Below are 16,249 nucleotides of genomic sequence, written 5' to 3'. Positions count from 1 at the left end.
TGTTTTAGTGGTGGACTTGGCAGGATTAGGTTAATGATTGGACTCAATGATCTTAATGGTCTTTTCCAACCTAAATGATTTCATAAGAATATTGTGGATATTACTACATTCAGGTTTAATGTGGAGATGTCTAGTTGTGCTTGTAGTCAAAGTAATTTTCAATTATTATTTTTGATAAAATAACAATTGGGGAGATGGAGGCTCGCTGCATCAGAAGGAGTCAGTTTTATCCATATGTCAGTCAGATACAGAAATCGATACAGCTATTGCCTGATTTGGATACAGGTGGTGTGCTGGATGTAGCCACTGTCAGATGAGGGCCAAGAGCCTCTTCAGACACAGCTGGCTCATATATCAAGCAGCACATGTCACACAGCCGCTTTCTTCCTCTCTATCCCTCTGTGAGAAAATCAGCTTTGTGTTAGGAAATTGTCTGCAGGGTGGGTGATCATTGAAAACTCAGCTGTCCATGATTTGTACAATAACTGTCATGCAGAGGGTGATGCTGGGTAGAGGAAGGACACGGTGGGAAGGAGACCACAGGCATTAGGGATTTCGTAACTGCATGTATGAATGTGTTTTCCTGACTACATGAGTCCCATCTTGGTTTGATTTTACTTTTTTTTTAATAAACCAGGTGCAATCACAGTAAAAGAGCCAAAGTCTCTTGACTATGAAGTTAAGAATAAAATACATATTTCAGTTTTGGCTGAAAGTAGCTTGAATTCAGCGCTCTGTGGAGTGATGATTTTGATTCAAGATGTGAATGACAATGTACCTAAATTTGAGCAGAGCTATTACAAAGCATCAGTATGGGAAGGCCAGAGTCTTAAAACAGACATTGTACAGGTAAGTGAAAATTAATCTTTCCAAGCCCAGTGCTGTGTTTAAAAAAGTTTGGTTGATCTGTTCATGACTACAGTCCTGATAGGTCTCTTCTGGACCACTGTCTCTTAAAAACTGAGAGTGTGGATCTTGGGGTTGCTACTACTTTGCCTGAATATCTAAAATAGTAAATGACTTATTTTTCTTGACCATGTTTCAGATCTTTCATTCAGGTTTGTTGAGTTGAAAGAGAATTCTTTATCTTCTTACTAGTTGTGCTGCTGGACTTTAAACTTATTTATTTATTTAAAACTTTCTGTTTCTCTCTCCAAGTAGTTGAAAAATACCATTCAAAGCTGTGGTTTTGGTTACAGTACAGGCTGAGTCTTGCGTTAATGCATCTACTGAAAGGACTATAGCAATAAAAAGAATACTTTCAACTCATCAGGCTAGTAGAGTCAAACCCAAGTGTTCAATTTAAAGTATGATGCCTAAAGAGCAGCTTGTATCAATTTAAATGTGCAAACACTACTTCTTCTGAATGGATCCATTCTCTGAAAGTGTTTCCAGCTGGCCATGTTAGAGCAAAAGAAGACATCAGTTGGAATAGAAGAACACAATTTCTTCAGTACATCTTCTTGCATTGCAAGTCAGGTCACAGTGAGGGTCATGTTAGGTACTAAAGATATTCCTCCTCTAGAGAATAAATAAATGGAAAGCTACAAATGCCTCCAGGGCAAAGTGATTAGAAACTGATGGACATTGTATTTAGAGAAACATATGTCCAGGAATGGAGAAAAATCAAAAGGCAGTCAACCCAGATGTGTAGTCAAAATTTTATGAGAAAATTCATTCTGTAATGTTTCCTTTATTCAGCCTGACTGGTTGCCTCTGCTGTGGTTGGGATCCTGTACTCATCAGAATGCTTGTTCAGCAACCAGAAAAATACAAAGATGACTCTTCAACGAGTCAGAGTCTTTGGGAAACCTGTTCACTGCTGTTGAGTGTTATTAATTCTGTTGGTTTTATAGCTTGCCTTCGCCCTTTTTACATTTTCTGGTTTGTATTTTAAAAAGTAATTAATGAACTGTTCCATGAAAACTCTGAAAACTCAATAATTATTTTATCCTTTGTCTGTATAGCAATAATACTTCAAGGATCAGTCCTGGACTCCTGTAAGAGTTTATTTTTATGCACTAAACAGAGACAGCATCCTAACAGCAACCTTATAGTAATATAAGCAGTGTAAAAGGATTACAGTCAGCCCTCGCAGTTTATGTAGCTGAATTTCAGGTTACTCAGGGAAAGAATTCATGTGCATCCTACTGCAATTCATGAGCAGATTTTGTGACCTCACGTGACAGTGATGTTGGGGACCAATATGATTATTCACATAAATCTGAGCAGCCGAAAGTCTGTAGTATAAGGGGTTTTTGTTTGTTTTGTTTTTCTGAAGTCACATTCTGCCATTTTGAATTAAGCCTCAGTTTTGCTCCCATACAGGTGTTTGCATCTGACCTTGACAGTGGGCTGAATGGAGAAGTTGAATACTCGATTTTGTCTGGTAATGAAAATGCAACATTCCATATTGATTCAGCACGAGGGATTTTAGCAACTAATACAATCCTAGATCATGAAAACACTTCATCTTACAGGTTTGTGTGGAAGGTTCTTATAAAAATATATTCTTTTTCTTCACTTTAACTTAAGATTGCTCATGTTATCTATTTTTTTAGTTTTCTATCAAAATCCATTACCCACAGAGCCTGGGTGCAAGCCAGACAGCACTGAGAACAGCACTAAGGCTGCCCATTTGTACCAGGGATTCCTGTGTACTTCTGAAATTTAGGAGAAGAAATATAGTCTTGTTTAGTCAGTGGCAATGCTTAGTGATATAGCTGAGCGTGATGATTCCCTATAGGAATGATGACGGCTCCTGGATTTTAGTTTATTGAGAACTGTACAGCCATTCCTTCTCTGGAACCATTTTTTATAAATGCATGAAGATACAGAGAAAGCACACAAACCCAATCAACACTCAAACAGGGTCATGTTCTGTTATTTAATTAGAATATGGTTCAAATTTTCTTCACGGTAATCTGGTAAAGATACCTCTGTAAGCTCTTCCCATCTGTAAGCTGTCCTGTATTAAGTATTAGTTTTTTCCTATTTTCCAAGAAGCTGTCAGTAAATATGATCAAGTGGACCTGGCAGGTTTTTGTACAGGTCATGCCATAACTGAAATTAGAAAGCAAATAAACTGTGCCTTGAAGAGAAAATAAGGGTATGTGGGTTCATTAATACTACCCTGCAGTAGTACTGCAGTATCTACAAAAAGTAGATTTCTGTGTCTGTGTCAGTAGAAATTATTTTTTTTTCCTAATGGTTGTGGCATCAGTTAAAAGTATTTGCAAGTTTTCCTATCCTCTGAGGCATCTAAGTTTTAAACACTCAATCAGAATTCTTATGAACCAGAATAACTTTAGAAAACCGCATCAAAAAGATCAATGGAATATGATTTTTTATTTTAAATATCAGTGCAAGTTGATATTACTGTCCTAAAGGAAATACTTTGTTTTAATTTAATATGCACAACACTTCAGTGGAGTTTATTTTTCAGTTTTTCACTGAATCAGAAACATCAGTTCTGATTTTTAGTCATTTAAATAAAGTAATACATTTTATTTGTAACTGGTACTTTAAAAGAATGCCTGGACTAAATCCTTCAAAGAAGGTATGTTTGCTGTTGATGAAGCATTGAACTTGTAAGCTTCTTATATCTGTTTTTAAGTGGGAGCCTGATTTATTTAAGTATTTGTGTTGAAATTTAGCATTTGAAATTGACTGTTCAAGAAATCTGAAGCTTTGTATTCCTTCTGTTTATTAATACATTATTAATCTGTACATTGTTAGGTGAAAAATGAATAGTAAAAGAAGCTTTCACAACTTCTTCTGTTTAATTTCAAAATGTTACCATTGGTTCTTTCAAATTTGCACGGAGTTGTTTATTTTATCTAAATTGAACATTTTCATCCCCAGAAGTTCTAAGCTCCTTATAATAGAAGTTATAATGAAAGTGTTGACAGAACCGTAATTTTAATGCTTTGGCTGGGATGCTTTTATGAGAGTTTTTTCCTGAAACCTTAGAAAGTGATTACTTTTAGTAAAATATTTCCATATGTATACCTTACCAATATTCAGTCTAGAAAAAATACACTTTCTATATGGAATTATACAGGGTCACCAATTGAATACTCCCCTGCAATTCGAGTTATGTGTTCTGTCAGCATCAGAAACCACAAGGACACCCAGAGCAAAGCTGGTGTGGTTCAGGAGTGGAAGTGCTGCCATCCACAGCTCGAGTTACAGCCTTGGCATTCCACATTGTCATCTGAACATTGGGGAAGTAGCATCTATTTGAGACTATAAACAGAAGCTGGGACTTAGAGGCACAGATAAAGCATACAGAAGATCTGCAGGGAGACCCAGAAAATATGATGTGTCATGCAAACAGTCATTAGTATGCAAAACATTTAATTGAGATGCCTGGCTCTGACTTAAATAGTTTGGGTTTTGTTTGTTGGTTTGTTTTTTTTCTCCCATTCCTTTTTTAGAGCACCTGTTTTGTTAGATTTAATTTTGAATTCCTTTCTGGATAATTTTTAATACTTAATAAATCTTCCAAACAACCTTTGCTTACAATAAACATTTGCTCTTTAGTGTTCACAAGCTAGTTTCCACAGAGAGTAAATATCCTTTTATCCATGCTTATCAGGTTGTTACTTACCATTTTCTTTGCTGCATTGTTTGTGGAAATCAAAAGGTTATTTACAGAATCTTCTACCCATCCTTATGCAGGTGTAAAAGGGAAGCATAGAGGCAAACTCTCTTAGTCAGATTCTGGTCCTACTAAAATCAGTAGGAATTTTGCCATTGCCAAATGGTGCATGTATGTAGGTTTTTCCCTTTATCACATTTATAATGCAATAGGGGGCTATTCTATAACTTTGCACACATTTTGGCTGAATATTACTTTGGATGTTTTCATATTACCCAATTTTCACATTGCTGTTACGCCTTTATAAACAATGAGGAGAATCAGCTTCCTCCAAAGGACAATTTAGTACTTAAGTTTTAATTCCTGCTCTGAATTACCAACTGGAGAAATGTGTTTTATTTGAAAGTCTTGCTAGCTTGTTGAACCACCTACATTTGGTATGAAATTGGGTGAAATTGATACAGATGAATACTTCATTTTCTTTGTATGATTTTGTTATGTTTTTGCCACCTAGAATCTCCTGGGTGTTTTTCCTGCAAGACATCGACATAAAAAATTAAAACTCCAGGCAGTCAACCTTGCAGAAAGAAAGATGGAATTTAAGAGTTGCAATGAGGAGCAGAAAGGGCTAATCTTTCCTTTTTTAATTGCCCTCCCTGCTGATAACATTGGTGGATAATTCTGTTATTACCCACCAGTCATGACAATTACTGCTTCTTTTAATTGTAGGTTGGTTGTACAAGCTGCTGATAAAGGAAACCCCAGACTTTCCGCTACCAGTATTGTGAGGATACAAGTGTTAGATGTTAATGACAACGCTCCAGTTGTCCAGCCACTGGGGGAAGTGGAGGTCCCAGAAAGTAAGTGTAATAGTACAGCCAAGTTTTACTAAGACTGGGATTTGTTAAACAACATAGTGCTTTTAGTGATTTGTGTAACCAAACATAGTAAAAAGGATAACGGATCATATTAATACCAGAATATCAAAGTAAATTGTGATCTGCTTTTGTCCTCAGAGGCATTATTCTTAATCTTTAGACATTGCATTTAAGAACAGTTTGGAGCAAAACTATAAGCAATTCAGAAAAAGAAAACAAACTCTAGAGAAATACATCTGTAATCTGTTCATTTTGAACTGCAGTGTCATACTCTTCAGATGTCTTCAATTTCTGCTTTTCTCCAATAAACATACTTGGTGTTAAAATCAGCATTATTAGAAATGAGATATTTTTAACTTCATTGTGTTGAACGAAATAATTTCTGTAAATTGGAACGAAGCTTTAAAATCCTCTATAGCTAGATCCAGTTGATGATCATGAGGAGGAGGACCCAGGACCTCCGGAGTTCTCATGTCAGTATACATCTGGTACATTGTGTGACGTAAGCACAGCATTTGCAGACTTTGAATCTTAAGCCCAGCATTTTCAAATACAGGCATTATTTATGTGATGCAGTAAGATATACAGCTGAACATTTATAAAGATTTAAGTACTGAAATTCCAGATTTCTTGTTAACAGAAGATGTCAAGACTGTGTTTCTAGTGGTATTTTGTTAGTCTTTCCTAAATTTAGCTCCCACAGGTAATGACAAGTATGGGAGTCATGGATGCACAGCAGCTGTAAACTATTGCGTACTTTTTTAGGTTACTATGTTCTGTTTAAGAACATTTGCTTTAGGACATCACACTGCATGTTTGAAGCTTAATGCCCCAGGCATGCAAATAGGAAATGGTTTAGTTTCTGTTAGCTCAAGGCTTTGTTATGGAAAACCATGGAAGTTCCTGTTGCTTGTGAAGAAACAGTTATGGCTATACTGAATCTGGGAAAGTCTAAAGAAAGCCTGAATGAAAATTGGGATAAAGCAGATGCATTTGAAGAAATCGACTACTGTTTCCATAGCATTTCTGGATATTGCTTTTATTCTAAAACACAAAGTCAAAATACGCCAAAAGCTAATACAGAAAAATTACATATATCTAAGATTCAATATTAAAAATTGGCAAAATCTTAAGAACGTCAACTTTTAGCTAAAACTTATTCTGGAAATTATTGTTTCAGATGCCTTGCCTGGTTTTATAGTGACTCAGGTGTCAGCAAGTGACGAGGACTCCAGGCCAGCACTTCAGTTTGGTTTTATTTATGATAATAGTCCTGGAATGAAATTTGCTATCGATCAACACACTGGCATAGTCACAGTGGTGGAACCATTGGATTTTGAAGAAACTGCTGTGTATAAGCTGCGAATCATAGTGTCAGATTCTGTGCACCAAACAGAAGCAGAACTCACCATCCTTGTTTTGGACGTCAATGATAACCCACCGGTGTTTACTCAGGATTCGTATGAGGTGGGAAGTGGCAAATGGACACCAAACATGTGATATGTTTTTGTATATGGTGATAAATAGTAGGAGTAGAAATGTTTATATTTGTCTTAAAAATGCCTTTGAGCACTGAGAAGGAAGGTCTTCTGCTCAGTAATAGTTTGCAGACAGCTCTCTGGGAAACCCCAGCCCCTTCCTAGAAATTCTGCTAAAAGAACTGAGGGAATTGTTAGTGATTTCTGACTTCAGAAGCAAGTACTCTGTACTCCATAAACCATGAATTCATCACTAGGAGTTGCTGGATATAATCCAAACCCGTTTGGGGAACAGGGTCCAGTGTTCAGGACTTTCTTCTTCTGTGAGAATGGTAAACGAATTGATACATTTCCTCTGGCCCCATTACTATGGCATGAATGTCTTTATTTTCAGTTACACAGCTCCACAGAGGTGTAGCAAATGCCTCTGTGGTGGGTTATGCACAGACAGTTTATAATGTGTAACCCTGCCTTATAGCAATAACACTCATCTAGTGATTGAAGGTTATGAGTTTTGACCTCCTCAACATCCCCCACTAGACTGAGGAGGGTACAGAGCTCAGCTTTTGGACTTCTGGACGAGCATTTTAACTGCTAGACTGCTGTAGAAGTCAAGCTGTCCAACAATGTTGTGAAACAAAGCTATATTAGCAACTATGGGCAACTGCGGGCCACTTAAGATGATTAAAGGAATTGGTCTGTATATCACAGAATCGCAGAATGCTTTGGGTTGGAAGGGACCTTTAGAGGTCATCTTGTCCAACCCCCTGCAGCGAGCAGGGACATCCTCAACTAGATCATACAAGGCTCTCAAGGGTAGCCTGCTAAAAGGGTTTTGCCCTGACTTCGTGAGCCCTAAGACTATGGGACTTGGGCTAAGGCTCAGCACATGTTCCTGAAATACAGGAAATTCTGTTTAAACATCAGGAAAAGCTGCTTTTTTTAAACTCTTAACAGTGACTGAGTAGTGGTACAGGTTGCCCAGAGAGGCTGTGGAGTTTCCATCCCTTGAGATACTCAAAAGTCAACCATACACAGTCATGGGCACCTTGCTGTAGGTGACCCTCCTCTGAGCAAGGGTTGGACAAGATGACCTCCAGAGGTGTGCACCAAGCTCAGCCATTCTGCAATCCTGTGAACTGAGCCATTTGCTTGACTTGGTTGCTTTTTGTGTGTGGTGGATGTGCTCACAGCCAAAAATATGAGGCACCACAAAGGCATTTAATAATGCTTCATTTATAAATCTCAGACAGATTTAGTCAAGAAGTAAGTCTAAACATTTGGCCTAGTGAGAAATTTCAACCCCTGAGCATGTGCAGGCGCAGCAGTTTAGTCACTGAGATAACTATGGGACAGACTGTTGGCACCTGAGAAACTCTCACATTGCCCGAGTTGTCAAGATTTGTGTAAATCGCCCACTTAAACTCATAAGTCTAAATTCTGGGACGGTGGGGAAAGCACACTACTAGTACTCAAGTGATTTTTAGACCTTGCCTTAAGTTTTACTCAACCCTCATATATGCCTAATTTTGGAGAATAGCAAGTGCTAGGAAATTGTTGTAGATCAGAGCAGACATTAGAGGCAGGGTTATTAACTGATGCAAACCAGTGTAGCTCCACTGACTGTGCTAATGTAAACAGCTGAGCTGCTCTCACCACAATCCTGATGTTTTGATGTGTTGCTTGGACAGTAAGATACACTGCTGTTTTTTGGTCAACGATACATATATAATCCACTGTCCATCATACTGTAATTTTTAAACTTTAGTTTTCTTTTCAAGTGTTTTTATATTTATACTTTTAATGTATAGTTTCATACATATATGTATATGGCTATTATATACATTTAATCCCTGTGTTAAAATTATCTAAACTAACACTTGAAGTTATGACAAGTTTCAAGTTTACTATAAGTTTTGGCTGTATTATATGCATCCTTTTCAATATGTCAGCTATATATGGTTTTGTCCCAGAAGAAAATGAGTAGGTGAAACTTTTTCCAAAGCTAGGAACCATGCTGGCGGGTTTTTTTTCTCATAAGATAAAAGGAAGGAAAATGTATGCTTTTTATGTTCAAAATCTTTGATGCTCTGTCAAAACTCTAATTTTGCTTTATATGTCAGGTGAGCTTGCCAGAGCTGATTTCTATGGGTACCACTGTTCTGACAGTCTCTGCTGTGGATAGAGATTCGCAGCATAATGGAATGATTTCCTACAAAATCCTCTCTTCCTCTGAGGGATTTGCCATTGATCATAAGAATGGTGAGTCTGTAAGCACAGTTTATTATTTCAGCTTTTTCAGTGTAAATTAAAGAGTCGTATTGCACTTCCTCACCTGTTGCTAGTGATCGCATGAGTTCTGGAAATCTTTGGTAACTGAGATCCACCATATGTTTTATCTAAATCTGCCGTTATCACTTAAGAACTGATAGCGTTAAAGACCAGATTTCTCATTTTGTCCCTGAACCATGCATGAGGCAGCTAATAACAACATCCTGTAGGTGCTGTTCCTCTGGTGTGATTTAACAGAAAAGTTGCTGTACGTTTTGCATTGTTTCATAACGTCTCAGCTCATGTGTTATGTTTCATTCCATTTAAATTAATACTTAATATTTTTCAGTGTAAGTTCAACCTATTGTAGCAGAGCTTCTCTACAGCTTGGGCAGAATGTTTTTTAAGATTGCTTCTTTAGAAAACGTATGTTATCCTATAATCCTAAATGGAATTTAAAAGTTTTCTCAATTGAGAACACTCTCTCCAAAGTACATAATTTTCTTCAGTAGTTAAGAGATTTACCATTTTAAATTTTCTGGCCTAATGTTGTAACACTCTGGGAGGTAGAAACTGTATGCATCTCTGTATGCGTATGTACATATGATTCGTTGGTAATATCAGTTTCGGACATTACTAGATACTGCAAAAATGATATGCAACTATTGTTCAGTGAGCAAGTTCTTATCACTTATTTTCTGCTCCCAGCTGTTTACGTGAGGTGAATTTTTGAATGTGATGTTTGTTGGGTGATGGTAACTACAAACACTGAAAATACAAATGTCTCTCCCAGTTAAAGCTGTTTTGTGATTTAGCCAGTTGTTTCTCTGTATTCACCAACCTGTCTTTATCTTTGGCTAATGATTGTCTTTAACTGTGGTAAAAAAATTGTCACACAACATTGTCTCTGTGGTGCTTAGCTATACACCATGAAGAGTGAAGTAGATTAATTTGAAGTGACAACGGTTTGAGTTGGAAGGGACCTTTAATGATCACCTATTCCAACCCCCGTGCTTAGATAAGCAATTTGAATTTACTGACAAACATATCCAAATAACAAGCTACCCATAATGCTGTTACTGGATTGCAAGCAAAATAGGAGAACTAATGAACTTCAGTAATGAACTTGTACAGCATGGACACCTCTAATGAGGAGCCTGTATTTCCTTAGCTTTATTTTGCCTCTTATTTTCTGCAGTTGGCATGTTCAGTCTGGTATGAGGAAGAGAAATTTTTGCTAGTCTAAACGCAGTATGTGTATTTGATACGGTGTATTTGTGGGTAGGCTTTGCAGCATTAGCTGTGATTTCTTAGAGTTACTTTGGAGTGTGCAGCCGTTACATTTGAGTCATTTTCAAATACAACTGATTAGATTCAGCTTTTGGAATCACATTTACTTCCCTTAGTGAGTGTGGGTTTTTATTCATTCTGTTTTATTTTCAGGTTCAGTGTTCACTATGGGCCCAGTGACACAGCTGGAAAAGATTCCTGTTATCCGGCTCCTGATAGAAGCCAGGGACGGTGGCAGTCCCTCTCTGAGTGCAGTCACTTCTGTGGAGGTGCACATAGAAGATGTAAATAACTACGCCCCTCAGTTCACCAGGATGCTGTACAATCTCAGCGTGAGTGAGGGTGCTCCAGTTGGAGAGAGTGTCCTCGTGTTTTCAGCCATCGACTATGATTGTACAGGTGAAAACACCTATGTTGAATACTCAATTATTGAGGGCAATGCTGAGAATATATTCTCTGTGGAAACAAGTGTTATGGAGACAGAAACATCCTACAAACTCGTTGGCAATCTTGTTTTGAGCAATGTTCTTGACAGGGAAATGGCTTCTTCTCACCATTTGGTCCTCCTTGCCTCTGATCGTGGAACACCCTCCTTGAATTCGACTGCTACTGTGCTCATAACTGTGCTGGATGTTAATGATAATCCTCCAGTATTCAGCAGCCCAGAGTACCACATTCACGTCAAAGAGAGCATCCCTGTAGGTAGTCACGTCACTGAAGTTTCAGCAAATGACTGCGATGCAGGCGCTAATGCAGAGATCACTTATGCGATCATCTCTGGAAATGACGGGGGACATTTTCGCTTGGATGGGAAAACGGGATCAGTGGATTTGATGAAAACACTGGATTATGAGGATACAATAAAATTCACTTTGGTCATCCAAGCCACGGATGAAGGAGCTGATGTAAAAAACGTGGCTTTTTCTGTTGTTCTTGTTAGCATCCTAGATGACAATGATTATGCCCCACTGTTCCTGTTTCCCAGCCTGAGCTGCACTGTCAGTGAAAACCTGCCGACCTTTTCTTTCGTGTGTGCTGTTAATGCACTGGATTTTGATAAAGGCTCCTATGGACACCTTACCTACTCCATCCAGTCTTCGTGTTTGGCTCATCGTGAAGCTCCTAGAGACCATGACATGTTTTTCATTGATCCTCTGACAGGAGATATTCATACAAAGCAAACGTTTGACTACGAAAGTCAGAACAGGTACTGTCTCATAATCCAGGCAAAAGACAAAGGTGACTCAGTGGCCACCATTACAGTTCAGGTGGACATTGAGGGGAGAGATGAATTTGACCCAGTGTTTACACAAGATCTGTATTTCTTTAATCTCCCTGAGGAGAACAAAGCAGGCCAGTTGCTTGGCAGAGTGACAGCATCAGACAGCGATGGTGGACTGGATGGGGTTGTTCATTACTCCCTGCTAAAAACGTCTCCATTCTTTTCTGTGAATCAAACCACTGGTAGCATTTATTTGACTCAGACTGTTCACAGGAAAAAAAATGGCAGCAAAAGGAATGATGACACCCTGGAATTGTTGGTGAGAGCTCATAGCCCCAAAATTGAGTCAAAGTTCACAGTATGCACAGTTTTGGTAAATATTTCTAATTCTCCTGTGAGTTACCCCATAGTCTCGGCACAGAGCCTGACCTATAGTGTTTCAGTCTCCTTTATAGTGTTCCTGCTGCTTGTGCTCAGCCTTATCGTGCTTATTCTGAGACATAAGTGGAAAGATCCAATGAACTCCTGTATGAGAAGAGCAGCAGCCTCCTCCTCAGCTACTAATGTGAATTCAGCCAGTGAAGATGAGGACTGCCAGAAAATCCAGAGCACCGAGAGCAGTATGCTTCCCATGGGCGCTATAGCATAGGAATGGGAGAGGGGAAAGATGATGGTGTCCCCTGCAGGCATTCAGACTCCAGTGGCCATGGTTCTGCTGAAGGAGAAACTGCTGAGGACGAGGAAATCAAAAGGATCAATGAGCATCCTTGCAGAAAGAGCGCTGGCTCAGTACTGAGTGAGCGTGGCTCACGGGTGCCGGATTCGGGGATCCCAAGAGAGTCTGATCAGCTCTCCTGTCAGTCTGGGGAAACGGATGTCATGGCTACCACACAAAGCATGAACAGCATGCAGGCCATTAAGGGAGAAGACAGAGAAGAAGCCTGTGAGACTGCCTATGCACAGAACAAAATGTTGCCTCAAACACTTCAGAAAATCAGAATAAAAGAGAAAGACATCATGACAGACCTCACAAGAGAATATGTCTTGATGTCGGATAGGCAGGACTCTGGGCGCGATTTGCTTGCAACTCGTGGCACCTCTGATGAGAATCTTGGAGGTGGTTATAACTGGGACTGCGTGCTCAGCTGGGAACCCAGATTTCAGCATCTTGCCTCAGTGTTTAATGATATTGCCAAACTGAAAGATGAAAACATGCACATTCATAACTGCCCTAAGGAGAAGAAATCTCTTGTTTTCCCTCCTCCCTTGATAACATCAGTAGCTCAACCTGGCATAAGGACAGTGCCACCACGAATGCCAAATATAGTATCAGGGCAAGCATTTAAAAAATACCCTCATTCTCCCGTTATCCATGATATTGGATACCCTGCACCAACCATGACCCCCAGTTTTTCTCCTTCTCTGTCTTTACTTACCATGCAGTCACCTACTGCTTCCCCAGTAATGTCTGATGGGAGAATGATAGGAATGTGTCTTATTGATCCAAGCCATGAACTCACAACAGAGGAAGAAATTCAGGTCTAGGTTAATAACTGACTGTAGTTTTTGAAAAAAATACGGTTTAAAAATGTATCTTGTTATTGTTTAACAAGCAAAAGATGGCTGTCAGAGCTGTATCACCAGTATTCTTTATGTTTTCATGAGCTGAGAAAGTTAAAATAGCCACAAACTTGCTAACTACCTATTTTGTTCTTCCCAGAGTACACTGTGAGGCTGTGAGGCTTCTCTTTCAGCTCCCAACAGCTGTGATTTCCCTATGTAAACCACACGACCAGGTGCCTGATAACCAACCTGACCGGTTTTACTGTTTCTCTCATAAAATACATCAATAACAAATAAATGGTAGTAATTCTTTACTGTGGAAAAACTTTATTAGTATGCTGGTGGGTTCTGACCGCTTCTGTGGTTATATTAAAAGAGGGTGCTAGAGGTATGTGTAAGCACGACAGGATTGGGGGTCGGCAAAGAATAAAGCAAGGATTCCTATCCTGCTTTTTCTCGTGTTTATGCCCAGACTTCCCACATCTCAGGCCCTGGGTCTGAACAACCCATTGGACCTGGTACGGTTTCAGTGGCTCCCCTGTGGACTTCATGAGCTGTCTTTGTGCTGTGGAATCACAGAAGCACAGGATGGCAGGTGTTGGAAGGGATCATCTAGTCCAAAATCCCTGCTAGAGCAGGATCACCCAGAGGAAATCACACAGGAACACATAGGAATCCCACTTAGCAGTTCCTGTGCACCTTTCCTTTATCTCCTAGTGTAAAGCCAGCGAGTCATGATTATCTGAACAGTAACAGATCACTCATAGGGTCCTTTGGAAAACAGTATAGCCTGTGTTAAGATAATAGCAACCATCTTCTGTATTACTACAATGGATAGGTGGTGTCTTTCTGTCCTGTTACAGAAGCTGGTCCCCAGGCAGCTGGAGGGACAGTGTTGCTGTTCTGAAGGGTTTGTATGCCTCCACCCTGGTCTTTGGTCCTGTGCTGGGCATATCTCTTGCAAGACCAGATAAACTGGCCTTGTTTGTTGTATGTATCATACATATGGCATTTTGTGTATGTATGTATATCCAGATGCATACACATGACTATACTGCTGTGTATACTTGTATATTGTATCAAATCAATAAAATACACTGAGAATAATCTCGAGTAACTCTGTTTTCTCTTCGTTGTATATTTAAAAGTCTTTTGCATCATGTGTATTAAATCTGGGGTATAGGAAAGGTGCCTGGGAATCTGTTACAAGTTGGATGTGTACAGAGCTGTTTATGGTACCGATTGTAAATGGTGGAGGAAAAGCCTACAGTGCTGTTACAGCAAGTGACCTTGTGGGATCAGCATCATGGGTATAGTGGCTTTTGTTGTTTCCTTGGTCTTACATGTCAGGATGCTTACTGGTGGCCTCACAGCCTGTCTTTGAATAGGATCCTGTTTCTAAGGCTCCGCTTGCGCTGTACAAACATGCAGTAGGTATCCATGCTGCTGTGCACGAGTGCTTCTTGTAGAGCTGGCATTTGTTCTTTCTACTGCTATGGAGTATCAAATGAGATGTAGCTCAGGAATTCATTGGGATAGAGAAATTTTACTAAAAAAGGAGACGGGACAGTAAGTTTTATAGTCAGACAAAAACTTGTACGAGGAAGAGGAAAGCAAAGGAGAGGAATAATTCCCAGTTCATAACTGAACATGGAGTATCAGTTTAAGTCCATTATTTCACAGTGAATTGAGCCATTAGATTTGCTGTCTCAGGGTTGTGTGATTTACTTCTTTGGCCATATATCTGAAGGAGGTAGAGTTTGATTTTTGCGTTTTATGTTGATACAGACTGTATACATGGTAGTTGAAATTTCAGTTGAATTTCACAAGATCTTTCAAAATAACTTGTTCTGGCTTCTTGATGCTGCACTTATTTTTGCAACTGAATGGCCAAGGTCAGTTTATGAATGGCATTTCAGTGAGAAATTTGTGTCCCTAAAAAGCAGCTGTAATGCGATGCCATGGCATCAATATATATAATTTGGTAGCCCAACTGATGTGAAGTTTAAAATTTACATTTACATATTTTTTTCCTATTATAAAAGGCTAACAGTTGTCCACAGGGGTTATTTTCCACCTGTTAACATTATGCTGTCTACAGCCTGTTTGATTTTTTTCAACTTGCAGGTCTTGATTTGTAAAGTAATTTCTAACAGAATGAGAGGTGTCCTTTGTGGTGTAGATTCAGGAAGCACACCTGGCCACACTTTTCTCTATAGTCAACATCTTAGCTCATCTGATTTCAGTTTCAGGTGGTCATGGTCAGGTGGCAGCTATTACTCTAAGGAGTCATGAGCACATGTTCTCCTGATAGGGATCATCTTTGCAATAGGTGATTGGTAGAAGAACAGATTTGGACCCTGCCATGCCACTGTGTGCCCTCTTCCCACAGTTCTGCTGGAAAGGTGAGCAAACCCTGTGTCTGTTTGTGCCTTTTTGCTCATTCAGAAGCAACTTGTTTTCAACACCTTTCTGAAAGGATTAGATGAGACTCGCATCCTATTTATCAAGTGCATACTTTGTGCTCCTCTTAAATGTTGCTGCAATCTTTTCCTTGTCTCTTTTTTATTTGCTCATTCTGTATCAACAGAAAACAACACTTAGCTGACACACTGTTGTTTTGCATATAGTCAAGTTTAAAAATGTGACTATTGAAACAAATGTCTGCAATAAATCATGTGTAGTTCTTTTAACCTTACTGTTTTTCTCCCTAAGAAAACAGTATAACTTCTGTAATTCACCATGAATTTAATATTAAGCTTGCCTCAAAGAGGCTGTGTTACTTTGCAATTCTGCACACCAGTTTTAGCACTCTGGAGAAGGTACAGAACTTGTTAGTGGAAAATCATATTAAGCTCAAAATGCATAAGCTATAAAATAAAAGACAGTTGTCTCTTCTGGAATTTTGGCTGCCTGCCTTCTGGATTTGCTCGTTGGCAGCCTT

The 16,249-nt window shown here is 39.1% G+C and overlaps 1 protein-coding gene across 1 annotated transcript in view; it reads left to right on the top strand.

Moving 5' to 3' along the window:
• The window catches only part of LOC104544595 (protocadherin-23-like), a gene marked incomplete at its 5' end in the record, with an annotated part of 59,039 nt that extends 45,752 nt beyond the window's left edge, over window positions 1-13,287 (top strand). Inside the window, 7 exon segments of the mRNA XM_010189510.1 lie at window positions 638-849; window positions 2,329-2,480; window positions 5,333-5,463; window positions 6,662-6,948; window positions 9,083-9,221; window positions 10,674-12,395; window positions 12,398-13,287. Coding sequence (XP_010187812.1) covers window positions 638-849; window positions 2,329-2,480; window positions 5,333-5,463; window positions 6,662-6,948; window positions 9,083-9,221; window positions 10,674-12,395; window positions 12,398-13,287 — 3,533 coding nt within the window.
• Between the last annotated feature and the right edge of the window lie 2,962 nt (window positions 13,288-16,249).

Source organism: Mesitornis unicolor, unplaced genomic scaffold (genome assembly GCF_000695765.1).
Source record: "Mesitornis unicolor isolate BGI_N332 unplaced genomic scaffold, ASM69576v1 scaffold5068, whole genome shotgun sequence".
Taxonomy (NCBI): Eukaryota; Metazoa; Chordata; class Aves; order Mesitornithiformes; family Mesitornithidae; genus Mesitornis; species Mesitornis unicolor.
The sequence above is the reverse complement of the archived record's forward strand: the minus strand, read 5'-3'. Positions and strand labels throughout refer to the sequence as shown.